The 27,513-nt window shown below is 42.9% G+C and overlaps 1 protein-coding gene and 1 long non-coding RNA gene across 4 annotated transcripts in view; one reads left to right on the top strand and one right to left on the bottom strand.

Annotated features, from left to right (window-relative positions):
• LOC142829857 (uncharacterized) overlaps window positions 1-25,516 on the top strand; it is an 82,510-nt gene extending 56,994 nt beyond the window's left edge. Inside the window, exons 2-3 of the long non-coding RNA XR_012904730.1 lie at window positions 23,827-23,890; window positions 25,381-25,516. This is a non-coding gene — a long non-coding RNA (uncharacterized LOC142829857). The remainder of the gene's footprint in view (window positions 1-23,826; window positions 23,891-25,380) is intronic.
• Window positions 1-27,513, bottom strand: part of LGR5 (leucine rich repeat containing G protein-coupled receptor 5) — a 151,702-nt gene that overhangs the window by 46,902 nt on the left and 77,287 nt on the right. For all 3 annotated transcript variants that reach the window (XM_006121556.4, XM_075931817.1, XM_006121555.4), the window contains exons 3-4: window positions 16,799-16,870; window positions 13,961-14,032 (exon numbers count right to left, since the gene is read on the bottom strand). In XM_006121556.4, the coding sequence (XP_006121618.2) occupies window positions 13,961-14,032; window positions 16,799-16,870 (144 nt within the window). The remainder of the gene's footprint in view (window positions 1-13,960; window positions 14,033-16,798; window positions 16,871-27,513) is intronic.

Genomic DNA, 27,513 nt, shown 5'->3' with positions numbered 1-27,513 from the left:
CTCAGCGGGGTATCCCCATTTCGATGTGAACATCACATTGGGATGAGTGGGCTACTTCAGACTTTTTCACGTCTCCTATTCTGCTGAGCAGCTGTTTCCCTCCAAGGTACCTCTATCTTTCTTGTTTAAAGGACGACACTAAGCCCTGGTCTACACTAGGGAGTTATTTCAAAATAACAAGCAGAGTGTCCACACTACCAGGCGTGTTATTTTGAAATAAGGGGATGGTTATTTTGAAACCTTGGGGAATAAGCTTATTTCAAAATAGTTATTTCAGGAGTTGTTATTTTGAAAAAAGTTATTTTGAAATTATTTCCTAGTATAGACATGCCCTAAGTCAGGGCTTGGCAAGATATGGCCCACGGCCAGATCTGGCCTGCCAAGCCACCAGATCCAGACCATGGACTACCCTGCCAGGAACGTCAGGCACACAACAGCCCCCAGCCCAATTCTCTGCTCCTGTTTTGGCTGGAAACAACAAGCCAATAGGAGCTGTGTGACTGGCCTGTGGGATGGGGGCAGCACAAGCCTCTTTCCCTTCCTGGAGCAGAGAGCCATGATCTGGGGCGGCAGCAGGCAGGCAGCTGCTGGCTTAAGTAAGCGCCTCCCAGTTAGAGTCTCTGGTACCCCTGCCCATCCTGTCTCAACTCCCTGCCCCAGGTCACCATCCAAACTCTCTGCACCTCCCGGCCCAGATCACAACTCCCTCCCAGATCCTGTACCCTCTCCTACATGCCTCCCCCAGGCCAGAATCCTCTCCTGCACCCAAACACCCTCCCAGACCCTGCACTCCAATCTGCTGCCCCAGGTCACCATCCAAACCCTCTGCAGTCTGCACCCCCTTTTCTCTTTCTCCCAGGTCACAATCCCTGCCCAGACTTTACACCTCCTCCTAGAGCCTTCCTCCTAGAACCAGGCTAGAATCCTCTCCTGCACCCATACTCTCTCCCTGACCCTACACCCCAATCTCCTGACCCAGGTCATAGCCTCCTCCTTCACCCAAACTCCCTCTCAGACCTTACACTGTCTCCTGCACCCCAGTCCCTTACACAATGTGCCCTTCTGCACCCAACCTCTATCCTAGACCCCACATCTCCTCAAAGTGTGGCCCTTGTTCGCTTTCCAAAATGTTGGGGTGGCCTCCATCAAAAATTATTGCCCACCCTGCGCTAAATGCTCTACAAACCACATGCATGCATGGATTTTCTTGAAATTTGCTATGCTTTGTGAGTGCACAGTTGGTTTAGTGAACCAAATCTGAGCTCATTTGAGCCAGGGTTCTAGAGATATAAGCCCTGAAAAAAATAGCAGTTTTTCAAAAGATTTCTAGGTTTGTTATTTTTGCATAGAGCTAAAAATAAAATTATTGCTGTGATTCGGGTCAAAATGATCAGTCTGACAATTTTCACCCAAGGTACTGCATGGCATCCACTAATTTTTTGAGGGATCCAAATTGTAAATGGTATTGAAGAACATGTTCATGTCTTCGCTTGCATAGATGTAGGGTCTGGAAAGCTCACCACTACTCCTCCCGCCCCCACCAAGATAGTTTCTGAGAGTCACTTCATGCTTGGCTTGGGTAGTTTCAGGGAATATGCCAGAGTTATTGTCCCTGATGAACATCCCACTACTGACATTTCTATTCTGAGCTTTGTACATCTGTGCAATAAATAACTCAGGTTTCTTGCTCCAAGTCATGCCTGTTATAATAGAATGTGCTTTTATTTTATTGAAAGGCTTCTGTGTACAGAATAGACAGCAGCTGGTTAAACCAACATTTTTGTTGTATTTGGTGGCGGGGTACTGGCAACAGAGGATGTTGTGCCTGTGTGTGTGTAGGGATGGGGGACAGGGAGAGGGGACATCAGGGAATGAGGATGGTTGGTGGACAAGCCTTCGGTGGGTTACTGGCTGAGAAAATCTCTATTTTACTAACCTGTGAGGGAAGCAAATGGCTACTTCCTGACCTCGGGGAAGGCGAGTGTGGTATTACCAAAGAGACACAGCTTGGAGGTTTGGAACTGACAGTACAGGTACCTTGATCACTGAGGGGAAAGAAATACAGGCAGTCCCCGGGTTACGTACAAGATAGGGACTGTAGGTTTGTTCTTAAGTTGAATTTGTATGTAAGTCGGAACTGGTACATATTGTAGGGGAAACTCTAGCCAAACATTTCTCCAGAGCTCAGTTTTATTCTCCCACACCTCGCTTCCCTCAGTCCTTTATTCGCAAGCTGAGGTGTCTGCTGAGAAAAGCCGCTCTGCATCTTCCTGGTCTGCTGGGGGGGGGGGGGGGGGGCGCTAGCTTCGCGTCTCCCTGGTCTGCTGGGGGGAAGCAGGTAGTGCGGGGTTCCCTCACCCTGTTTGTAAGTAGGGATCCGATGTAAGTCGGATCCATGTAACCCGGGGACTGCCTGTATGTACAGTAGAATGGCAGGGTTGCCACAGTGTGGATTGTGTGCGATTCTTGGATTATGTGGTTGCAGAAATTTGTGAGAGAGGAAGGCAGATAAACCATAACATGGAGATTGCTGATTACAGACTGATTTGGGTGGAGATAGGTGGCTTGTGTTGGCAAGGGGGTTTGCTCACTCTGCAACACCTAACCAGGGACTTCATCAGGCCTGGGGTGTAGCTCATACAACGTACAAGAGCAGATTTGGACCACAACATAGATTTCTGTTTAGGAGCTGTGATATTTTTCTTTGGCTGAACATCTGAAGAATTGCTACAGCAACAATATAAAAACTATGTTCTTCCAACACTTATTACTCAATTGGGAAATTAGAAGGTTTATGGCTGATCAGAAAACGTGTACAGTATGGCATAGAAACGTTACTGGCTGTTATTGGGCACAGCTATTTGACAAGACTCAGAGGATCTTTCTCTATTGCATAAAACTGTCATTGTGGAAGAGAAACCCTGTCTGTAATTTTTATCATTGGCTGTGCCACAATCTCCATTGTCCAACTCTTCTGAAACATGACCAGGAACACTATGTCAGTGTAACACAGCAGTCCTTCACACCAGGCTTTGTATGTGAGTCAGGTTATAGGAGAAGGGGGAGTACAAATCCCCTAATGAGCATAGAGAGAGGGGAGGTGAGACTGTTTCCTGTTGACAAGCAAGCAGCTTAATCACAACTCCATGCACTGGCTAGAGCTGTCAATCATGGAGGCAGGGACCCACAACTGCAACCAACAGAGAAATCAAGGTCTGTTATGAAGGAGAGAGTACACAGAGAAAAAAGGAGGCCGAAAGGTCTAGAACAACAAAAGGGTGACAGCCCGCAGCCAAGCTATCTTCAAACAGGCCCCTCCCCCCCAACTCACAAGAAAACAGCCTGGTGATTACAAGTCCTGTAAGTGAATGACTGACAGACTTAATTGGAGGTGAAGCTCCAGGAATTGACCTGACTGAAAACAAACTAAGGAGGGTCAGTCAGGGGAAGCTGAGACTCACTCAAGAAGTGACAGTAAGAGATTGTGACAGGGGCCTTGTCAACAATAAGAGTGAAGTATCAGAGGGGTAGCCGTGTTAGTCTGAATCTGCAAAAGCGACGAGGAGTCCTGTGGCACCTTATAGACTAACTATAAGTGAAGATATCTGAGAGATGCCATCCCTGTCTTGGGAGGGGAGGCCTGGGCACAGTAGTTGGGAGAGGTCAGGTTAGAGGGGGAAACACAGTGAATAGGACAAGGGCACGACTGCAGACCTGTGTCAAAGCAGGGCCTGTGGACCTAGCTGGAGTGTGTGTGTGTAACAGGGGAGCCCACAGCCACACAGGGCCTCTGGATGGGGGTGAGGGGTCTGCACTCCCGGAATGGGGAGGCTTTGAGTGGAAGGGGCAGGGGATGCTAGGCATATGCTGTGCAGGGGAGGCCCACAACATTTCGGCACCTGAGGCAGGGAGCTCAAATGACACCCCCATGCCACCTTTTTTCCTGCCTGCCTGTTATGTCTCTTGTGCCCTCCTTCCTCTAGCACAGCACTCCACCATCTCTGTACATCTAGGGCAGAGAGAATACATATGCACCAGCAGCAGACACAATTTTCTACACTCTGGGTCCTCGTGGCGCCCCTCCACAGTCTGGCACCTGAGGTGGCTGCCTCATGGTAAAGCCAGCCCTGATGCTGTGTGGTGATCCAGTGGCGATTTAAAGGATCCGGGCCTCTAGGCACCACTGCTGCTGCAGTAGCCATCAGTGGCAGCCAGGAGCCTGAGGCTCTTTAGTATCACTGGGCCCGGGGGCAATTGCCCCATTTGCACCTCTGTTGGTGGGCTTGGTGTGGAGAGAGGCTAGCTATGCAAACTGTGGAATATGATATATACCACTGCATAAATGACTCCTAATTCCTATCAACAACATATATTTTCCTATTCAAAAAACCAGGAAACTCAACGGCAAACAGTACATTAATGTAAAGTTAAGGTTGGTTGGTGGTATGTTGTTCCTTTTCACAATGAAGAATTGAGCAAAGTTCTGACTTCTGAAAATCAGGAAATGCACAGTTAAGATTGCCCATGCAAACTTACCTTGCTAGATTATACCCAGTTAAAACACATACCTTTACTCTGCCAACACCACACAATTGCTGAAATTTATGAGCTCTTCACCTCCTTTTATAACCATTGACTCTCACCTGTGGAATTTTGTCTAATACTCTTAAAGGACAAAAAGGGTGGGGGAATAAGGTTGCCCACTCCACCTTCTTTCTGTTTCCCTTGACACAAGAACAAATGGATATAAACTGGCCAGCAACAAGTTTAGACTTGAAATTAGATGAAGGTTTCTAATCGTCAGAGGAGTGAAATTCTGGAACTGCCTTCCAAGAGGGGGTGGTCTGATGAGACTGTCCACAATGAAATGTAGCTGATCTGCAACTGCTAGCAGCAAAAATCTCCAATGGCTGGAGATGGAACACTTAGGGTATGTCTAGACTACATGGCTCCGTCAACGGAGCCATGTAAAGTAGTTTACTCGACATAGTCAATGGAAGTGGGGATTTAAATAAGGTTTACAGGAGCGGTGGACAAAGGCTTCCCTTGTCGACTGCGCCACAACTAGACTGCCGCGCTGTGCCGGATCAGTTGATTGTCTGAAGCGGGGATTATTTAAATCCCTGCTTCCATTGACTATGTTGAGTAAACTACTTTACATGGCTCCGTCGACAGAGCCATGTAGTCTAGACACACCCTTAGACGGGGAGGGATCTGAGTTGTTATAGAGAATTCTTTTGCTAGATCTTGCCCATCTGGTTGGGTTCTAAGTTACCATATTTGGGGTTGGGAAGGAATTTTCCTTTGAGTCAGAATGGCAGGGACCCTGGGGCTTTTTTACCTTCCACTGCATCACTTTCAGGGTGACTCTACTATGAAGTGTATAAACCACGATTTGAGGACTCTGTGGAGAAGTGGTTTTCCACTACGGTGAAGCAGAATTATGTTCAATGTGCCTGGATCTCTGATGAAAGGCAGACTGTACCATAATGCCAGCCTAATTTGGTTCTACAACTAGCTAACAAACCCAGGGAGCATCCTCCAGTGTAGGACTGATCTTACTGTGGCATGTAAACAGCCAAGGATGCTCACACTAGTATTCCGCCCTTCTACTAGTGTATCAAAGAGAGGGGGCTGGTTGGGATAGCCCTGTGCTATGCTGATCCCCGATTGATTTCAGCCACTTCTGACTGCCTGCAGCCCAGTGACGAAGAGTGATCCTGAGGCTGCTCTCAGATTGCAAAGGGGGACCAACCCAGCACAGACATGTCACAGAATAAGGGGAGTGCAAAAGTGATCTTTAAGGCAGCTATGCATATACAGATAACCTCCGCCTGCACTCTGTGCAATTTGGCTGTACCTCAGGATCAGGCTCAATGTGGATGTGGACAACTTTTATGGTGGCATGTTTCCTAGTGGTGATCACTTACCAGGTTTTACTGATTATTATATAGCGATAATGTGTCTTTGTATGATGAGGAATAAAGGTTTAATCATCATAGGATTGGGGTCCCTCCTGAGTGGCAACATTTTCACAAGAAAATGTTGATTTTTGACTAATTTGTTCAGTTTTCCCTTTGAAAGAATACAAAATCTAATTGACATTTCTAAACAAAAGTTTAGTTATTTTTCATTTCAAAATGTCAATTCAAACCTCCCTCGAATTTTTCCTTCAATAAAATGTTTCAATTTTTTGTTTCAATTTGGAATGTGAACTAATTATGAAATGTCAACATTTTTGGGGGGATGAAAATTCCATTTCTCATCCAACTCTAGGCACAAATGAATTACAGAGAAAAACCCAGATAATTTCCATTTAAACCTTTATGTGACATCAAACTGCATGTTACTAGGTGTATGTCAAACAGATAAAAGATGAATGCAATTTACTTAAGAAATACTTTGGGCAACTATAAAAAAAAGTATTGAAACCTTACTGGCACTGTTTTCATAATCTGACTTTACAGGATAATACACAACAATAAATTCAGGAAAGTTTGTTCTGTTTAGTATAGGACCTATCTGCTTATCTTGAGCATCCACCCACAGAAAACAACAGAAAAACTCATGTTGAATTTAGGGGAGCAACTGTTTTCTAAGTTTTTGTATGTTGTAAATATCTTGTGATGCCTGCAGGAGATTTATTTTTAAGTATAATGGAGCATTTGAGAGAGGTGAACCTTAACAAAGTATGTGATCCATATTCCTGGGAATGCATTTCGTTGCTTAAAAAATGTCTTTTATGAATAGTGAGGTAAGGGCAAGAAAGCACTGCCTAGGAAGTCATTGATTTTTGGCTATTTCCATGCTGGCTGATCAACAGTAAAGTTACTCATTAACAATGGTGTATAAGCATGAGAATAAACAGAGCGTAAAGTTTCATCAAAGTTTCAGAACTTTGTATACAATGCTAAAATAATCAAAATTTAATAATGGCAAAAATTTTCTTCATTATGAATGTAAGATTTTCTTTCCTTTTAATTAACAATATTCATATAAGGAGGTCTGCAAATTCTTGAGTTGTACGGTAAACCCGTATGCTGTTTTTTGCATTATCATTTGCAGAAACTGATGTTTTTCTATTCAAATGTCTATAGATATGTCCATTTGCTCTGACAAATTCTTGGTGGGAAGTGAAATACCTTAAATTAACTGTGCCTTCTTAAAATGTCATAAAAGGTAATGGGGGAGAGGTATTTGAGAGAGAAATAGACTATCAATCCTGAGAAATAAATTTAGGAAGAGGGAGCTGAAAGCAGGTTGTTTTATTTAATTGTGACCATGAAATAAATCCATTTCCACATTTAAAAACCTCTATGGCATTAGAATATATATATGCTCATTCAGCCCTGTTGCATAACTTCTTGACATCAAGCCAGAGGACAAGTCTAGGGATATCAGAGTGCTGCGCAGTCCACAAACAACTAAGAACACCAGCTGATGCTCTGTTCTAAAGACACCTCAAGGTGAATAAGGCAAGGTAGGCTATATCTATACTGCAAGCTTCTTTCAGAAGAAGCTTTTCTAGAAGAGATCTTCCGGAAAAACTTCTTTAGAAAGAGAGCGTCTACACAGCACATGCACATTGAACAAGCTCTCTGCTTTTTCGAAAGATAGCATCCACACTGATTGGATGCTAGCTCGCATATAAAGCCACCTGGAACCAGGTCAGGCAGGGCATCAGGTCAGCAGTTGCTTCCGGGTGCTGTTGCCTAAGGCTATCTGAGATGCATTCTTAAAGGCACCCCCCTGGACAGCCGTTTCTCAGGTTCTGCTGCATGCTTGCCTACCTCGCCAAGTGACAGCAAAGCTTTAGCAGTGCGTGCTCTGGTTGACCATTTTTTTGATGCCATAGCATACTCCTTGACATGGAACTGGAGCTGCCTCTGGGCATGAGATGGCCCCACACTGTTATGCTGCAGGTTCCGCAGCAGTTTGTGCAGACCATCTTAACGGTCCTGTCCCAGCTCGACTCTGAGCTCATCAGTGAGTCCCTCTGCCTGGATGTGGGAGCAATGTCCTTGCAACTGCACCTCATAGTGGCGAGACAAATCTGGAGGCTAGATACCAGTTCCAACTAGTGGGACTGGCTGGTCATGGAGCGGTGGGATGACCAGCAGTGGCTCAACAACTTCCACGTAGAATCATAGAACACTAGAACTGGAAGGGACCTCGAGAGGTCATCGAGTCCAGTCCCCTGCCCTCATGGCAGAATCCAGTACTGTCTAGACCATCCCTGATAGATGTCTATCTAATCTGCTCTTAAATATCTCCAGAGATGGAGATTCCACAACCTCTCTAGGCAACTTATTCCAGTGTTTAATTGGACTGGTGAATGCTAGGGACAAATATTTTAGTCCTGGCACATCAGTGCAAATATTAGTTACATTTAGCTATGATACATGAGAACAGATTTTCCTTTCTTCAGTGTAACAGAAATGAATAGCAATCTTATTGTTGGGATTTGTATTTCATATTCTTTCCTTTCATTTCACACTTCAGGTGAAAATCACAATCTACTACATAGACTTGTGTAGTCTGTGCGACTGTTTGTTCAAGAACTCCTAAATGGTAAAAGCTAGGACTACAGGCAGTCCCCGAGTTACGCGGATCCGACTTATGTCGGATCCGCAGTTACGAACGGGGCCCTCTCCCTGGTCTCCAGCAGACCAGAGAGAGGAAGCAAAGCGGCGGAGCACACGGGCAGTGGACAGCCCAGATGCGTCTGGGCTGTCCGCTGCCCGCGTGTTCAGCCGCTTTGCTCCCCGTCCTTCTGCAGACCAGGGGGACGGGGAGCAAAGCAGAGCAAAGCCGTGGAGCCCGAGGGCAGCAGGACAGCCACGGCGCATCTGGGCTGTCCCGCTGCCCCCGTGCTCCGCCGCTTTGCTCCAGATGCCTGTGGTACAGCAGCTGGGGCGCTACCGGTTGGTCCTATAGCGCCGCTCTGGGCGCTACTGGACCAACCCGGCAGCACCCCAGCTGCTCTGCCCCAGGCGTCCTGATTCAGCCACTGTTGGTCAGTTTCAGCAGTGGCTGAATCAGAACGCCTGGGGCAGAGCAGCTTGGGTGCTGCTGGGTTGGTCCAGTAGCGCCGAGGAGCGGCGGCGCTACTGGACCAACCCAGCAGCACCCCAGCTGCTCTGCCCCAGGCATCCCCAAGTCAGCCGCTGCTGAAACTGACCAGTGGCTGACTACAGGAAGCCCCTGCCCCGGGCTTCCTGGAATCAGCCGCTGATCAGTTTCAGCAGCAGCTGACTTGGGGATGCCTGGGGTTCTTAATTTGAATCTGTATGTAAGTCAGAACTGGCATCGAGATTCAGCCGCTGTTGAAACTGATCAGTTTCAGCAGCGGCTGAATCTGGACGCCAGTTCCGACTTACATACAGATTCAACTTAAGAACAAACCTACAGTCCCTATCTTGTACGTAACCCGGGGACTGCCTGTACCAAATTCGTTAAACAGCTTCCTCTTACCATAACTTAAAGCAAGGTAAGGGTTTGTTTTTCAGGAAAATGGGATGTGCCTGGAATGGGACTGCTTCTCAGAAAACCATACAGAAAAGAGACAGAATCACCAGGTATGTGAAAAGAGCTTGGGGAGGGAGGGTGCCCCCTCTCTAGGACTGCCCTAGCTCTGAGCCTCCCACCATCCCTTTAGGGAAGGGAGAGGATGGAGATGAAGGCCCCCCCCCCCCCATTTGTATGGGCAGATTGTTGGCTGTTTCCCTTCATCAGAGAGTAATGCACAGTTAGTGGCATTCCTCACTCCGGCTCGTGGGGACATACACCATTCTCCCCTCTGTGTCCTCTGAAGCTGCAACGGCCATAGAGAGGTGCTGTGGTAAGACAGTATTGGAGCAGTTCCCTGGGGCATATGCATACTAAACCCCTCATCTCCAGCCCCATCTCAAACCAATGATTTAAATTAAGCATGTACATTTTCATTTTATATTCCCCAAAAAACAAAAATTAACTGAGTTAAGGACTCAAGCAATGCTGGGTAAATTTTCTAATGTGATATCAGATATGATTTTGTAGAATTCTGAAGTGTATCCATTATGACTTGGCACTTCTCAAATGAAAGCTCCCTGATTACTTCCTTCAAATTCTCACGTGATACAGGAACACTGAGATTCGCATAATTATTAGGATCAAATCTATGTAGCTGAGGCCTTTAAGAGTTGTTAAAATAGTACATACTCAAAATTGACAATCGGGCTAGAGTACTTTAGAATCATAGAACACTAGAACTGGAAGGGACCTCGAGAGATAATCGAGTCCAGTCCCCTGCCCTCATGGCAGGACCCAGTATTGTCTAGACCATCCCTGAGGGTATGTCTACACTAGCCCCCTAGTTCGAACTAGGGAGGCTAATGTAGGCATTTGAAGTTGCAAATGAAGCCCGGGATTTAAATACATCATTCCACAAAGAGTAACAGTTAATTTGAGCTAAGGACTTAGTTCAAGTTAATGTTTGACTGCCACGTGTATCCGCGGGCAGTTAGTTCGGACTAGTGGGATTTAAAAATGGCGCCCAGACGGGAAGATGCAAATAAAGCTCGGAATATTTAAATCCCAGGCGTCATTTGCAACTTTGAATGCCTACATTAGCCTCCCTAGACATAGTGTAGATATTCCTTGGATAGATGTCTATCTACCTTGCTCGTAAACATCTCCAGAGATGGAAATTCCACAACCTCCCTAGGCAATTTATTCCAGTGTTTCACCACCCTGACAGGTAAGAAGTTTTTCCTAATGTCCAACCTAAACCTCCTTTGCTGCAGTTTAAGCCCATTGCTTCTTGTCCTATCGTCAGAGGCCAAGGAGAATAATTTGTCTCCCTCCTCCTTGTGACACCATTTTAGATGCCTGAAAACTGCTATCATGTCCCGTGTCAGTCTTCTCCCTTCCAAACTAAACAAGTCGGACTCTTTAAGTCTTCCTTCATAGGTCATGTTCTCTAGACCTTTAATCATTCTTGTTGCTCTTCTCGGGACCTTCTCCAATTTCGCCACATCTTTCTTGAAATGTGGTGCCCAGTAGTAGACACAATACTCCAACTGAGGCCTAATTAGTGCAGAATAAAGCGGAAGAATGACTGCTCGTGACTCACAGCATTCCTGTTAATGCATTCCAGAATCATGTTTGCTTTTTTTGCAATAGCGTCACATTGTTGGCTCATATTTAGCTTGTGGTCCACTATGATCCCTAGATCCCTTTCTGCATTACTCCTTCCTAGACAGTCACTTCCCATTCTGTATGTGTGAATCTGAATGTCCCTTCCTAAGTGTAGTACTTTGCGTTTGTCCTTATTAAACTTCATCCTATTTACCTCAGACCAGTTCTCCAGTTTGTCCAGATCATTTTGAATTATGACACTATCCTCCAAAGCAGTTGCAACCCCACCCCGCTTGGTATCATCTTCAAACTTAATAAGAGTATTTTCTATGCCAATATCTAAATTGTGGATGAAGATATTGAACAGAACCGGTCCCAAAACAGACCCCTACTGAATCCTACTTGTTATGCCTTTGCAGCAGAATTGTGAACCATTAATAACTACTCTCTGAGAACGGTTATCCAGCCACTTATGCACCCACCTTATAGTAGCCCCATCTAAGTTATATTTTCCTAATTTATTGATAAGAAGGTCATGTGAGACCATATCAAATGCCTTACTAAAGTCAAGGTATACCACGTCCACTGCTTCTCCCTTATCCACAAGACTCGTTATCCTATCAAAGAAAGCTATCAGAAAATCAGAAACCTTCTAAAATTGAAGAGGATTTTCATATGCTGGGTTTTAAGGATTGTTTCAATTTTAGCTTTAATTAATGAAATACCGTGTGCATTCTTCATTTGCTTTTAATGACAGATTAAGTCTTACATTGTTCTTCCCAGATCTTTGTTGTTTAGGGTGAAATAAAGCATATTCTACTATTTCATTATGTATAAACTCTTGTGTGCTACTATGTCAAAATCTTATTTTCTAGGATTTTGTATTTTTTAATTTGTGAGAAGGTGAATCATAGCAAAGCATGTGACTATAAATGAAATTTCAAAAGAAGGCAGCAATGTGGAGTGGCAGGGGGCTCCTCGGGAGTGCCAGCTGGAGAGCACTCCGCTCCCAGGGACTATAGAATATTCGAGTAACCAATAAAAATTCATGAAGTTAATCGACTATTCAATTAACCGATATTTAACATCCCTAATGTGAAGTGAGGTGTGTGCTGACATCCTACAACATTGTGAAAGCCGTGTGCTCCCTCTGCATCTAATCAAAATGCTGCTATGGTTCAATCAGCACACCACAAAAATTCTAGGTACACAAGCACAGTTAGCAAATCTTGGAGACCATCTTGGTTATGACAACTTGTGGCCCACTGACATGAAGGAAGGCCACTCATGTGGCCCACTCATTAGCCTAGGTTGCTTCTCACTGGGAACCAGTAACAATCACCATTGTTGGATGAAAGTGTGGAAGAAATTGATTTTCCAATATATCCATTAAATGCTGGGAATTAAAACATCTATATACCAGAGGTTGGAGGAAAAGACCATTTATTAACTTATATTTTAATGCATAAATAAACTGGTGCTATGAGTGAACAGGGAAAAGTTGCTACTTTGTGTATTAATACATTTAATTTAGCACTGTCACATAATCAGCTACACCTTCTTTAAGGCAGCAATGGTACTAGCTTGGCTACTCATTCCTAAACATGAAAATCTTTTTAGGGTTAAAAGCAAAAAAGATGAGAGAGTTGGCACCAACATTCTGCTATTCACAACTACTCTAATCTAAAGTCTCGGTTAATGAGGCTCAGACAAATCATGCCAGACTATAAAGTTAAACATAAATACATATGAAACCCAGCTATACTAAAGAAAACTTTGTTTTGGTAAAAGGTTTCTAAGAGCTTTTAACCTTTTAATTACTCATTTGATAGGACTTCTTTTATTTCAAGGGTTTGCAAAAGTAATTCCTATTGTAAATCACCAACCAAGGCAAGAATTCCCTTATGAACAGAAAATTACTACACTGTATGAAACAAGAAACTGCATCTCTGATGCACACCTTTATCTGTCAGGCACAACCCAATTGGAACAAACAAAAGAATCATGGTTTTCTTTTCCTCAAAGAACTCACTTTTGCCAATGATCTTCTTTCAGCTGATAGTAGCTTTTTCTATACAAGCCCTTATCACTCCATCTTCTGTCTGCTACACAGCTGTTTAAAGTTCCTACTGGCCTCTGTCATTCTTTTTTTATTTTAATTCTGTCACCAGATACCAGTCTTTTACACAGACAACATAACCCTATGCTTTTCTTCTTCAGCTTCTTCCTCTCCACCCCTCGGGGACAGACATTCTCAACAAAGAAAGACTGATATTGTCATTTTATTTAGAAACTGTGCTGGATATTCCACAGCCTTTCTTAAAGCAACAACAACAACAACAACAAAAAACCCTGTTTTGCTTGCCTTATCACATTTTAGATCAGAATACCTATAGAATAATGAGATTTAGCAAGATATTATTTTTTATGTTTAGAAGAGAGAAAAACCAAATGAAGATTTTAGACCAGAGTTTTCTCATGACTTTGACAAAGATCAAAGGAAAGAAGAATAACCTCAAAAGCATACGCTTGAAATATTTTCTTTTGTCTCTGGTCAAAAAAGAAAAAGGCCACTGAATGAAACAACAATTATTAGATAACCAATTCACAAAATTACTTTACACCAGAGTCTGTAATAACCTTTTTGAAAATATGGAAGCCAACTGTTGTTGAAGAGAGGGATCTCTGATGTTTAATTGAAGAATATGGGACTGTAGTTGAAAATGAACTCAAAGGGAGCTGGGACATTTTTTTTTATCAAATATACTATTTAATAACATTATCTTATAAATTAGTTATATGTTTACACCATAATATAGGGTAGTATATCAAGTGTACTTACAGAGACTGAAGACTGCGCAAGTTCTGTAGTGCTTCATTGGGAACCTGCTTTAATTCATTGTTCTGCAGCATTCTTCATTAAAATCCAGAAACAATGTAAAAAAAAAAAAAGATTTTACTTTACAGTCTTTAGTGCTCTCCTCTACCCATGAAAATCCAGATATGGAATTGTATAGGTATTATGGGGAGCAGGTTTTTTACCTTATCAAATTAAATTTACACAGATATCTAAAAATTGCTAACCTACATTTAAAACTCACACTTTGCGTTTTTTTCATTACTGCATTTATCCTCTCAAGGTGAGCAAATACTTTCAGCATGAAGTAATTGTACTAACAGAAACATGCTAACTGTTGAATTTTCAAAAGCATCTGAGGGTATGTCTACACTACCCCGCTAGTTCGAACTAGCGGGGTAATGTATGCATACCGCACTTGCTAATGAAGCCCGGGATTTGAATTTCCCGGGCTTCATTAGCATAAGCGGGGAGCCGCCATTTTTAAATCCCCGCTGCTTCGAACCCCGTGTAGCGCGGCTACACGGGGCTCGAACTAGGTAGTTCGGACTAGGGTCCTATTCCGAACTACCGGTACTCCTCGTGAAACGAGGTGTACCGGTAGTTCGGAATAGGCACCCTAGTCCGAACTACCTAGTTCGAGCCCCGTGTAGCCGCGCTACACGGGGTTCGAAGCAGCGGGGATTTAAAAATGGCGGCTCCCCGCTTATGCTAATGAAGCCCGGGAAATTCAAATCCCGGGCTTCATTAGCAAGTGCGGTATGCATACATTACCCTCCTAGTTCGAACTAGGAGGGTAGTGTAGACATACCCTGAGATAGTTCAGAGTACACATCTCACGGGCTTTCAGTGGGACTTGTTCTCCTAACTCTTTTCAGGTGCTAATGAGCATGGCTCCCCCCCAAAAGTCTCCTTCCCATTTGTTACTCAGGCAAAACTTCAAAGGCAATGGACCACCTTCTGATATTCTTATTCACGAGAACAGCTATTACATCTAATTGGAAATTTTCTCAGTAAAATTTGGCCCATGTAGAGTTTTGCTTGAGTAAAAATGATAGAATGTAGCCTAGTGAGATTAGTTTTTTCAAGTCTACAGAGGCAGTTCCTCTTTTTGGCACAAAATAGGGCAGTGACCTGAAAAATAACCCATTCTCTATATCTGTAACATTCTTGCGCTGCCTTTTTTTTTCAGGAGCTGAAACTCACTTTTCATTTTTTTTCAGTTTGATATAACATTTTGGACTAGGAGGAGAACTGATGAGCTTCCAGAAAAACCCAAGAAGTGCCAAAGCCAGAGGTCTATTCTTGGATAAACTCCCAGGCTGTGTCTAGACTACATCCCTCTTTCGACAGAGCGATGTAAATTAGACACGTCAAAATTGTAAATGAAGCGGGGATTTAAATATCCTGCACTTCATTTGCATAATTGCATCATGGTGGTCTTTCAAAAAAGCGCCATTTTTAAAGTAAAACCGAGGTCTAGATGCGGTTCTTTTGAAAACAGCAGGCTTTTTCGAAAGATCCTGTACTCATCAAAATATGAGGTTTTACAGGATCATTCAAAAAAGCCTGCCGTTTTCAAAAGAACTACATCTAGACCACAGTTTTACTTTCGAAATGGCGCTTTTTCAAAAGAGCGCTATGACGCAATTATGCAAATGAAGTGCGGGATATTTAAATCCTTGCTTCATTTGCAATTTTGACGTGTCTAATTTACATCCCTCTATCGAAAGAGGGATGTAGTCTAGACACAGCCCCATTGTGCAAAAGGGCTTTGAGTAAAATTGGATCTGCCAACCACTAATGGACAGCATGGAGGGGATTGTGATCACTTGAAGAGGGTGCAGCTACCAGCTCTCATCTTTGTCCAGCCAGAAGTTAAGATAGTCATTGCAGAAGGGATACTCTAATTTTGACCTTGCTCTACCTTAGTCCCAATTAGAGGAGATATTTCTGACATTAACGCCATAAGGTAGCAGCCCCAGAGCTTCCTGTGCCAAACACTGCAATTGTGCCAACAACCGGGTGGACAGGAGAGAGAGAGTCCTTCTTATCTTCTCCCATTTACACATCTTGCAATGGCTGGGCATAATTTTGAAGGGAACGGGATCTCTGGCTATGGCTGATAATGAATAGAAGGCTGGCATTTTATTCAACAAGGGGCAAATGTTTGTTGTCCTTACCTACAAAAATCTTCCCTGAAGTAAAGTCAAATAAACAGTGTGGGATTTGGCCCATAATCCTATTTTTACAGCTTTTATTATGTACTGTATTATACTTCTCAAGTGTACAAGTTTTTAATCAAAAGTAAGCATAAGAAAGGCAGAGGATATCCATTAACTTTTATAGACCCGAGCTTATCCCATTTCAATTATATCCATGAAGATACAAAATTTAGATATGAATTGAGAGCTGTATTTAAATTATGCCTTGTTTACTGTTATTAATTTATCCATCTTGCCCCTCAAAAAGCAAAAAGAAAAGTTAACCTCAATGTTATGAAACCATTAAAAACACCTCTAAAGCTTTTAGACTTGAATTCAGAACTTTTTTGGACAGTTAAAGAAATTATTAACTGGAATAATTTTTGTCTTTGATCTTTTATAGTGACATTTAGTTGATGAGCAAGTTTGTGTTTAGGACATTTTCCATATAATAAAACAAAGATATACAAATGTTAATATGTATCTTAATTCCATCTGAATAGCTTACAATGAACTGATCAAAATATGCAATTTACTTGATCAAATCTTTACATGTTAATTAGTTCCCTAGGGCATTTAGGAAATCAGAAATATATCAAACAACACACAGTTTACTTACAGCACTTTAAGACTGAAAAGGCCGGCAAATGCTCCCTTGGGAATGTATGTCAAGCCATTTCCTGCAAGTCGTCTGCAGGGTTTAAAAAAAAAAAAAAAAGAATAAATACATTTCTCTTCATGTGGAATTAATTTGGTTGTTAAAAAGCAACATGAGTATGTTTGAACCTCTGATGCCAAAGGCAGTTGTTTAGGAGCCTTGTTTTGTCATCATTAATATACTGTTAAGAAGTCCTGTAACCGTGTAGTCAATTTACTGGCAGCTGGGCTGCAGAGACAAATGCACTTTCACTATAAATCAAGTTTATGGTTTACAGTGCACATCTAATTGTTCATACTGTTCTTTTTTAATGAGTAAACAATGTCTAATACTGAAATATAAATAGACTGACTACCAGTGTCATTATAGAACGTACTGGCTCATATTTTTAGAATGGTGAATGCATTATTTGTGTGTTCATTTTAATCAATCGTGCACACACAGTACAGGAACACGTTAATGACTGTCACTCATTTACCATGACTGAACATGAAGTAATGGGACATGCATCTTTTCTCCTGGCACACATTTATAAAAATCTGGCCCTCAGTAAAACTGCTAAATTTTCTGACAATACTTTCCCTTTCTATATCACCTTCCTTTTGGGGAGTTGGGACAGGGCAATGTCTTGCAAACTTAAATAAATAAACATCACACACATATTTGTGAGAGCAGCTATTTTTCCAAAGGGGAGACATTCCACAGGAAGTGTGTAGAACAAAGATCCCATATTTGATGTAAAATAATGAATCATATATGGCCCCATGCAATATAGTATTTGAGGCCAGGTCTTTACTACACCTGGAAGGTCCTGCTTTGGGCAAGGGGTTGGATTCGATGACCTCCTCCGGTCTCTTCCAGCCCTAGGATCCTATGATTCTAAGGTCAGCTTACGTAAATAACGTAGCTGGAGTTGACATACCTTAAGCTGACCTTGGTGCTGTCTCCACAGGGTGAAGTTAATGGGAGCATTTGCTCCCATCAACCTCCCTTATTCCTTGTGAATTGAGGAGTACTGGTGTTGTCTGGGGGCATCCTCAATGTTCAATTTAACAGGTAATTACTAGAATTGCTTAATTGAATTCCAGAAGATCGATCTCTGGCATGGTAAGTATAGATGTGGCCTGAATATCTCATATTTTTAAATGTATTTACCTCCATAACATCCCTCAGATATAAAAAGTACAGATGGGCAACTGAGCTTTAAGGTAGGCTAAGTATCTTGTCCATTATCACTGAAGCTAGGTCTACTCTATGGGAGAAAGTCTATCTAAGACACATAACTCCAGTTACAACAATAGTGTAGCTGGAGTCGATGTACCTTAGGTCAAAATGCTGCAGCATTCCCACTGTGGGGGTCGCTAAGAGAAACTCTTCTGTAGACATTACTTTATTCTTCGCAACCCGGTGGAGTAATGGGGTCATCAGGGAAGCAATCAGTGGCTGATTTAGCAGGTCCTTACTAGACCCACTAAATCGAACCCCAGGAGATTGATCTCCACAGTGTCGATCTCCTGGTTACTGAAGACAAGCCTTCCAGTTTGTGGGAGTGCAGGAATTTGAACACAGCTCTTCAAAAACTCTTCAAAACCCTAACCTACTGGACCAGTCTTCCTCTCAATAGGATAGGTAAAAGAGAGCACTGTAACAAGGCCTTTCACGAAGGCCTCTCATCAGTTGTATGAGAGCAATTTGTCCAAGTTACAATAAAACTCCATACCAAAGATTCCCATCCGAATAGTCTCTACTGAGATTCATGCTTTGTGTGTGAAGTGGAATATTCTCTCTCAGAAAGCTTTAACTGGAAACTCACACCTCAGTAACATCTCCTGAATAAGGATTCTAGACATTCAGAGAGGGAGAGGACTGTTTGTGAAAGATGGACCATGTTTAATTCATTGGTACACTCTGCACTTTTACAGATTTGTTTCAGTAGGTTGAGATGGGCAAATACCAGTCCACGGATCTGGTTCACTGGTTAGCCCGTGGTGGGCTGCCACCATTATATTTACCTGATCCTCCACAGGAATGGTCAATAGCAGCTCCTATTGGCCACAGATAGCTCCCATTGGCCAGGAACAGCAATGTGAAGCAGTGTCCCAGTCTGCACTGCTCCCATTATTCAGGAACAGTGATCCATGCCTAATGAGAGCTGCAATTGCCCATACATACAGAGGCACAGGTAAAATATAGTAGCAATGGTGTCCTGCCAGGGATAACGCTGGCAAACTGCAGCCATTTTATTGCCTGCCTCTGCAGTAGGGAGTTCTTATTTTCCTAATTTCAGATCCTCATTAGATCTTTTTGTGGTGAACTGTACATGTAGGGTGTGTCTAGACTGGCAAGATTTTGCACAAAAGCAGCCGCTTTTGCGAAAAACTTGCCAGCTGTCTACACTGGCCACTTGAATTTGCGCAAGAGCAATGACTTTGTAATGTACAAAATCAGTGCTTCTTGCGCAAATACTTTCATGCTCCCGCAAGAATACTTGTGCAAGAGGGCCAGTGTAGACAGGCACCTTAATTTTTTGCGCAAGAAAGCCCGATGGCTAAAATGGCCATCGGAGCTTTCTTGCACAAAAGTGCATCTAGATTGGCATGGATGCTTTTGTGGAAAAGCACTTTTTGTGCAAAAGCATCCTTGCCAATCTAGATACTCTTTTGCGGAAATACTTTTAATGGAAAAACTTTTCTGTTAAAAGTATTTCCGCAAAATCATGCCAGTCTAGACGTAGCCTTAGTGTCTTGCACTATTCTGAAGTGATGTAGCTTACTATCGTTTTTTTAAACAAACAAACAAACAAACAAACAAACAAATTTTAATTCTATTCAATATTATATTCTGTTCCTATTCGGAGGAAAGTAAGGGCAAGTTTTGTGGCTTTTTGGACTATATTTGAGTTGATTCTAAATGGCCTAAGATTTTCTCAAAGTTCTTTTTTTGCAGAATTCTCTCTGCGAGAAAATGTATGACAGCAATTTGTCATTTTTCATACAAGCAAAAATTTCACAACCAGCAGGATGGATATTCAAGTCTAATCTGACTTCTTAGGCTAAAGAATCTCACCTACTAATTTCTGCTTTAGGACCACGACTTTAAGAAAAACATCCAGCACTGACTTAAAAACAGCAAGGGAAAAAGAATCGATAACATCCCTAGGGAATTTTTTAATGGTCATTTATCCTAATTGTTAAAATTTCTACCTATTCCCAGGTTGAATTTGTCTAATTTCAGCTCCAACTACTAGTTCCCATTATATTTTTGTTATTCTGGATCAGTGGTGGGCAACCTGTGGCTTGCAGGCCACGTGTGGTTCATCAGGGTAACCTGTTGGCAGGCCTCCAAACAGGTTGTTTACTTTCTGTCCACAGGTATAGCCATGCACAGCTTTCATTGGCTGCAGTTCCCTGTTCCCGGCCAATGGGAGGTGCAGGAAGTAGCACTAGCCATTGGGATTTATAGCTGCTGCTTCCTACAGCTCCTATTGGCTGGGAACGGTGAACCACAGCCATTGGGAGCAGCAAGCAACCTTATCTATGGATGCAAGGTAAACAATCTGTCGGGTGGTCACCAGCGGCTTACCTCAATGAATCTCACGGGGCCTTCAGGCTGCAGGTTGTCTACCACTGTTCTAGACTAAAGAGTCCCCTCTGTCAGAAATATCTTCCTTATAAGGATATTTGTAGATCCTGATCAAGTAACTTCTTAACCTTCTCTTGATAAATTAAATAGATTGGGCTTCTTCAGACTCTCACTGTAAAGCCTCTATTCCAAACATAAAGTTAATTTTGTAGCTCTTTTCTGAATCATTTCCAGTTTGTCAGCTTCCTTTCTAACCCTAAATCAGAGGTGAACTCAGGATTGTATTAATGATCTTGCTAATATTGAATACAGAGGTAATACCACTTCCCTACTCTACTCCTGCTTCTTTAGCTGCAGATCACATTTACCCTAGTCGCTACAACATCATATGGGTATACCTTTCCAAGCAATCCAGGTTATTCTGTTAAAGTAATTTTTTATCAGAATATAATGTGGGACCAACAAAAGTTTTAAATACATGAGATGAAACAGTTACTTTTATGAAGCAAACCTGCAATCATATAAAAAACACTGTATCAAGTTTATTGGAATTAATTATATTACCATCATTGAATTTTTTTTACTGATTCTGTCCTATATCAGACTTTTCAGGATTTTGCTTGGAGTTGAAGTCAGGCTAACCAATCTACAGTTTCCCAGGTCATCACATTTACTTCTTTAAATACTGGCAAAACATTAGCTTTTTTCCAGTCCTCTGGAATTTTCCCTGTGTTCCAAAATTTGTTTAAAATCAACAATATTAGTTCAGGGAGATTCTTGGCTAATTCTTTTACCACTCTTGGGTTCAAGTTAACTGGTCAGTTCTGTAGGGCATGCTACAAATTTGGTTGCTATATTCTTAAAGCTTTTTAAAATGCCTTTATGTGTTTTTTTACCTGCTATTCCCATCCTATCCCAATCTGGGCATTAAAAGGAAATCTATTTTATTGATATCACAGGTATCTTTTAGGTTTATTCTTCTCTTAAATGTCGTTCATGATGTCTACGTTTAAATTTGAATTACATTTTTGAAGGGTGCATGAATACTTGACAATTGTCATTTTATAAATAGCATATTGACTGCACTTGCACACTTATTATATGTTTTCTCAGGCAGTCCAGAATCAATTTCCATGTGTAATTAGAATTTTTTGTATGCTTCAGTACTGAAGCCAGTGAATGCATTGTTTTGGGGGGTTTGTTTCCCATTACACAAAGTCATTCAAGGGACGCTTGATTTCAGTTGGAATTTGGATGGACTTTGATTAATGATCTGAAGCTGGATGGGTAAATACCTCCCTCCCCTACAGAGCTGAGGATGGATGGATTGTCTGCCTCCATGGTGGTGCACTGAGTTAATGATTTCTGAAAGGGGGAATGAATGAGTTTGTTTATAGTCCTTACATAACCAAACATCTGGCCTCTGTTGTTAGTATGTGTTTTAAATTTAAATTTCAGAAAAGTTGATTTTTTTTGTTCCCAGAGTTACATGATTTCTTGTTTCACAAATATTAAATTTAACAAAAAGAAGACAGAAATGTAGGATTTCTCTATAATAAAAAGGCAATTAGAAGGAAAGAGAGTTACTACATTTATTTATTTTTGGAAGCTATTGGTTTAGAATCCCATTTCAGAATCGTATAAATAAAGAACTAGTACTGAAATAATTTACACCTCTGTGGCATAATTTTATTCGCATGAATAATCTCGTATATCTCAATGGGGCTACTCACATAAGTAACCTTAGGCACTTGTTTACATTTTTATAGAAGCCTGGGTTAATATCTGTACAATTAAGATATGGCTACACTGAAGGCTAGAGCAGAAATGCCTACACTAGCATGGCTAAATATAACCGTGTATATATCATGGCAAAGGCTTAACTGTACGTTGTACAAGCTTACTGGAGACCTACTTGTATTTCTGGAACCTGTGTGTGTCTGTAACCCACACACCTACTGGGTGGGGTATACTGTCAAATCTAGTGACACTTAGACCACCTACAGAGGGAAAGAACTGAGTGTGCTATGCAGCCACAACTTTTAGTTCAAGTGGTAGAGGCTCATGCACTAAGCACCAGAGATCCCAGGTTCAGTTCTGCCCTCCAGAGTTATACATTGACTGGGCACTGCTATTTTTAGATATGATAGTTCAGGTTTATCTGCCCAAGCTCCAGTCACACCTGACATTGCAGTACAAATATACCTCAAAATGCTTGTCTCTCTATATATTAAAGAAAGTTTTGCCTGCAAGGTGACAGAGTGATGTCATCATGTCACTCTGCATCTCGCTTGCCTCCTCCCTCTCCCTCCCTTCCCCTTCCCCCCTCTTGAGCCCAACCTCAATGCTTCCCCTCGCCACTTGGAATTGCTCTTTTAAACCAAGCCTCTACTCCCCATTCTCCACCTCACAGGGCTTTCAACGCCAAGAAACGTGGCATAGTAGCTGGCAGACCCCACATCGCAGCCATGACAGCCCAGGGACAGGTGGGGAAGAGTGCGGCACTTGGGGCAGAAGTCCTGGGACAGGCACTAGGACCGGAGCTCCCAGCTGGGCGTATGTGCCAGAAGCAGGCTCTTAGGGGCTCCCATGCTGCCAGGCTCTTGGGGAGCCAGAGTACAGTGCCTGATCACCTGTTTGGCTGCTCCCGCAGAGATTCACCCCCTTCCCAATGGCTGCACTTACTGCAGCTTCCAGAGAACCCCTGAGACCTGTCTGCTCCTTTCCTTGTGCTCCCAGCGGGCGGACGGGTGGTCCTGGGTTCTGCAGACAGGGCAGGGGTGGTGAGCAGCACAGGTAGGACTGCACAGGGGAGAGGCCAGGGCAGTGGCCCCCTGCACTGCCACTTTCTCTACCTCAGCAGGCTGCAGCACCCCAGAGTGCTGCGTGCATATGGCAATACCTGTGCCCTGCTGTGCCCCACGCATGGTGGCAGGCACCCCTGGAACTCCGCGGCTGCCGGGGTTAGAGCCAGGCCTGGCACGCGCCGTGGCTGACAGGAAGGGTTTAAGGTTGGGGGGGGGGAAGGGACCCAAGCTTGCGCAGCTGCAGCCTGGGCCTCCCTCCTGGCTGGGGTGGGGAGAGTCAGAGTTGCCTACCCTCCCACCCCCACAAGGGGAGTGCAGCAAGCAGGAGGCACAGCCCCCTAGTTTTTTTTAAAGTAAAAATTCTGTGATAAACACTATACTGATAGAAATAGATGCCCCTGCAGATCTCTACTGTTTCAGATCTCTACTCCTGAACAACTATCAATCTCTGCTCAGGAAAGGAGGTATAGTGGAATAGGTGACATAATTGCAGGTGAAGTTTAAGGTCCATTGTCAGAGCTACATAAAAAGATTTGCCTGGTATCTGCTTGCATTATGCCTTGTACATTTATCCTTTTGTGCATTTTATTCTTTCTGCAGAGACACAGCTACGGGAGGTGGTGGTTACTAATGCTGGAGTAAGAACATTCCAGGTTCTTGAAAGGTGAGTGTTTTGCTTTAGGTTAATTGATAAAACACTTGTGAAAACTTCAGTAAACAAACAGAACCTCCATTCTGTCAGGGCAGGTTGATGATACACCTTTACGTAGAGCAAACAAAATTCAGTGTAATTCAGGATTCACTGTAAGGTGTGCATCTGTGCGGGTGCATATCAATAATTTTATTCCTGCCCCTCCCCTCAGCAGAGCCACATAACTGTGGCCTCAGCTGCTCCCTGGCCAACTGGAGACAATGAAGAGAAAGGGCAGGAGGAGCAGAGGAGATGGGAAGATGTCAGTGGGGGTGGTAGAAGGGAGGGGACAGGGTGATGCTGGGAGAGGACAGGGGGCAAGGGGGGCAAGAGGAAGGAAGAGGAGAGTGGAGAAGTGAGTGCCAGGAGAAGAGGGGTTGGAAGTAGGGGTGGGCACGAGGAAGGCAGGAGTTGGAGGAAGTCATGTGTGACGGCGCAAAGGGGGAATGGAGGGGAGGGATGGGCACCAGAGAATGGAGAAGAGAGGCAGGGCAGGTGGGTAGAAGGACATGTTAGGAGAGGGGATGAGGAGGTGCGCTAGAGGAGGGGTGGGCACAGGGGGGTAGGGAAGGGCAGGCAGGGGAAAGAGAGGATGGGGAGGCGGGGAAAGTCCCAGGAGGGCTAAGGGGAGTGAGAAGGGCAAGAGCTAGGATAGCAGAGGATGGTAAGGGGGGGCAGTATCAGGCACCAGGGGAGCAAATGGGGTGCGGGGAGGATGGGAGACATGTCGACAGAGGGGAAAAGGGAGAAGTTCATAGTTTGGGTGTCACCGTAGCACACATCCAAACAAGCACACATGACCTCAATATTGGTGCACAAGACAAAACTCACTTGGCTCATGGATGGAAAATCTTAGAGGGAACACTGGTGTAGTTGTGCTGCTATTTCCAATATTGTGGCACAAGGTACAGCCTTTTTATAGCTCAAGAATTTTATTCTCCCAAAACAAAAACTTCACTGTATGTGGAGTTTCACTGTAATGGGTGAGGGCCTGCCTGGCAAAATCGGCATCCACTTGCATCCATGGGTGAGGGAAATCAAGTGGCTTGGTGATGGGGACAGTCTCGAGGGAAGGGAGGGAGACACTAACCAAGGAACAGTAGGTAGAACAAGAGGTGCTGCACCCTCTGTCTCCCTCATGGGCTGGGAATGAGGTGGGGAAGGGGAGGGGAGGAGGAAGAACTAGAGTGTAGGGTGTTAGGGTTCAGAGACAGATGTGTCCTTGGGGCTAGGCTGAAGAGAACTTACCTCATGCTATGGGTTATATGTTAAGGGGTCCCATGACACCCACACTGGAACCAATTAAATGCCTTATACGGGAGAGGATGCCTGATGGGTGGGTAGCACCACTCCCTTCTGTTACAGTTTCATAAATGTTGTGGCTTGCCACTTAACTTGATACATGTGTCTGCCCTCATTTTGCTGCTGTGTTCATATCATTATCCCTTTTGCTTTTCTTCCAGGCTAGGCAGGTGACTTTGCAGTATTCTGAGCAACCTTATATCCACTTCCAGCAGACTGCAGCTTGAGTTGCAACAACTCCTCTTCACTCTCCTCTCTGAACCCATGTGCAAGACCACCCCAGCTCCTCAGAACCTCCTGTTGGGAGCAGTAAAAGTGAGGTCCTAAGACAGCAAGCCATCCCTTTGTGGGGATTGTGACGAATTTTCTTTTCTTCATGGGCAAGGCCCAGTCCTGCTCAATGTTGAGTCCTTCTGAAAAGAGCTGAGCATCCTCAATTCCCATTAAAGACATGAGAATTTGAGGGTGTTCATCAGCTCTTGGAAAAGCTAAGTACCATGCAGGACCAAGCGTCAGCTGCAGAAATAGAAGGGAAGGTGACATTCTTCTTGTAAAGGAGCTTTTACCCAACAGTGATCTGGTGGACGATAACTGTGCATTTTAAATAGATTAGTACAGTGGAATCTTCTTATATTGGAACAAACTAAGAGGTTCTGAAAAGTGCTGAAAGCACTAGGCATTAATGGCACACAGGATTTTGCTGAAGGTACTCAGCACATTGCGGGATCAAGCATTGTAAAAAGTGTCATTATTAAAGGAGTGAAAGTCCACTGAAATGATTCTGGACTTTCAACTCATCTCAATGGAAATGGATTTCATTATAATATAAGCAATATATTATTTGGCTGTTAAAATATAACAGCAGCAGTCAGACTGGATGGGTCTGTTCAGAGAAATGCCAGTGCATGTGCTTTGTACAGACCGTGGTATAGCTTTTGTCATTAAGATTTCCAATAGGTTGCTTTGTACTGTATTTACCCACTCCATGTTTTATTTGCATAATAACATGCTGCAGTATGCAAGTATGTGTGCAACTTGCGATCCTTCTTTGGCTGCCCAAATATGCTATAAACTGTGTTCCTTGAACTACTAGCAGCCTTTAGCTCTTTCCGTCCCTGAATTTAAATTCCATCAGCTAGCTGATTTACTGACATCATCCAGGGGATAAGAGAGTAGGGAGAACACGTGCCAAGGCTAGTGCTATCATGGAATAGACCATATTTTTCCTGCATAGAAATGAAGATGAACAAGTTACCGGAGCTAACAGCTCAGCTAAATCAGTTTAAAAGCCATTCATTTTCTCTTGAAAAGGGTGGTTTGACTCCTTTGATGATAAATTACACACTGTAATACAATCTCCAAGATTGTTAACTGAGAGGAAATAGTACAGAAAAACCTTGAGACTATGGCAAAAAGATGTTTGGTTCTGTAAGCAAGAAAGTATAAAGGGCTCTGGTTCAGTAGGGCATTTAAAATGTGGACCTAACTACCCCATGGGTATCAGGTACTGACATGCCCAAGTATCTTTCTGATTTATTCTAATTAATGGTAACTCCTTGTTGCACAAAAATATAAAATCTAAAAAACTTTACTAAAGCATTCATAATCAGCATATTGGTCTGTGTTTTTGTTGTTTGAGGCTGTAGATAAAGGAGAGTGTCTAGATAATTTAATGTTGTTCTTTTGAAGTTCTTTGCAAGCTTCTGAACCCCTTCTCCATCTATCAAAAATGTTTAGGATACTTAATAAAGGTTGAGGGTGAAATTCTGGTCCCACTAAATTCAGTGAAAAAAACCTCTAATTGACTTCAATAAGGCCAGAATTTTATCTTCAGTATCTAAATCAATCAATGATCTTTTTTATTAGTATCAACACTGAAACATTTATATTTTCTTGTAATACAAAGTGGATGTTACAGCGGGTCTAGGGGGAAAAGTATAAATATTAGGAATAACAAAACGGATATTTCTAATTTGTTTTCTAAAATGACTGCTTCTCGATGTAATTTTTTTTCATGCTTAAGACAGAATTTTCTGATCTTGTTTTTTCTGCTTCAGTCTTGTTTCCTGCCAGCCTGAGGGTAAGTAATTACCAACAGCATTATATTTCCCTTTATAGATGTGATGATGCAAAATCTTTCTTTGATTCTCAATTCAAAGTAAGACAGCTCTGTCAATATGGATAAAATGTATGGTATTGATCCAACAGACTATTATTGAGACAGCTGCCTGTAATTTAATATCTATTTAATGATTATTCCAAAATAAATCTCAGTAATAATATTTAATGTATGA

This window comes from Pelodiscus sinensis, chromosome 1 (assembly GCF_049634645.1).
Source record: "Pelodiscus sinensis isolate JC-2024 chromosome 1, ASM4963464v1, whole genome shotgun sequence".
Lineage (NCBI taxonomy): Eukaryota > Metazoa > Chordata > Testudines > Trionychidae > Pelodiscus > Pelodiscus sinensis.
This window is presented reverse-complemented; position numbering and strand designations above follow the sequence as displayed.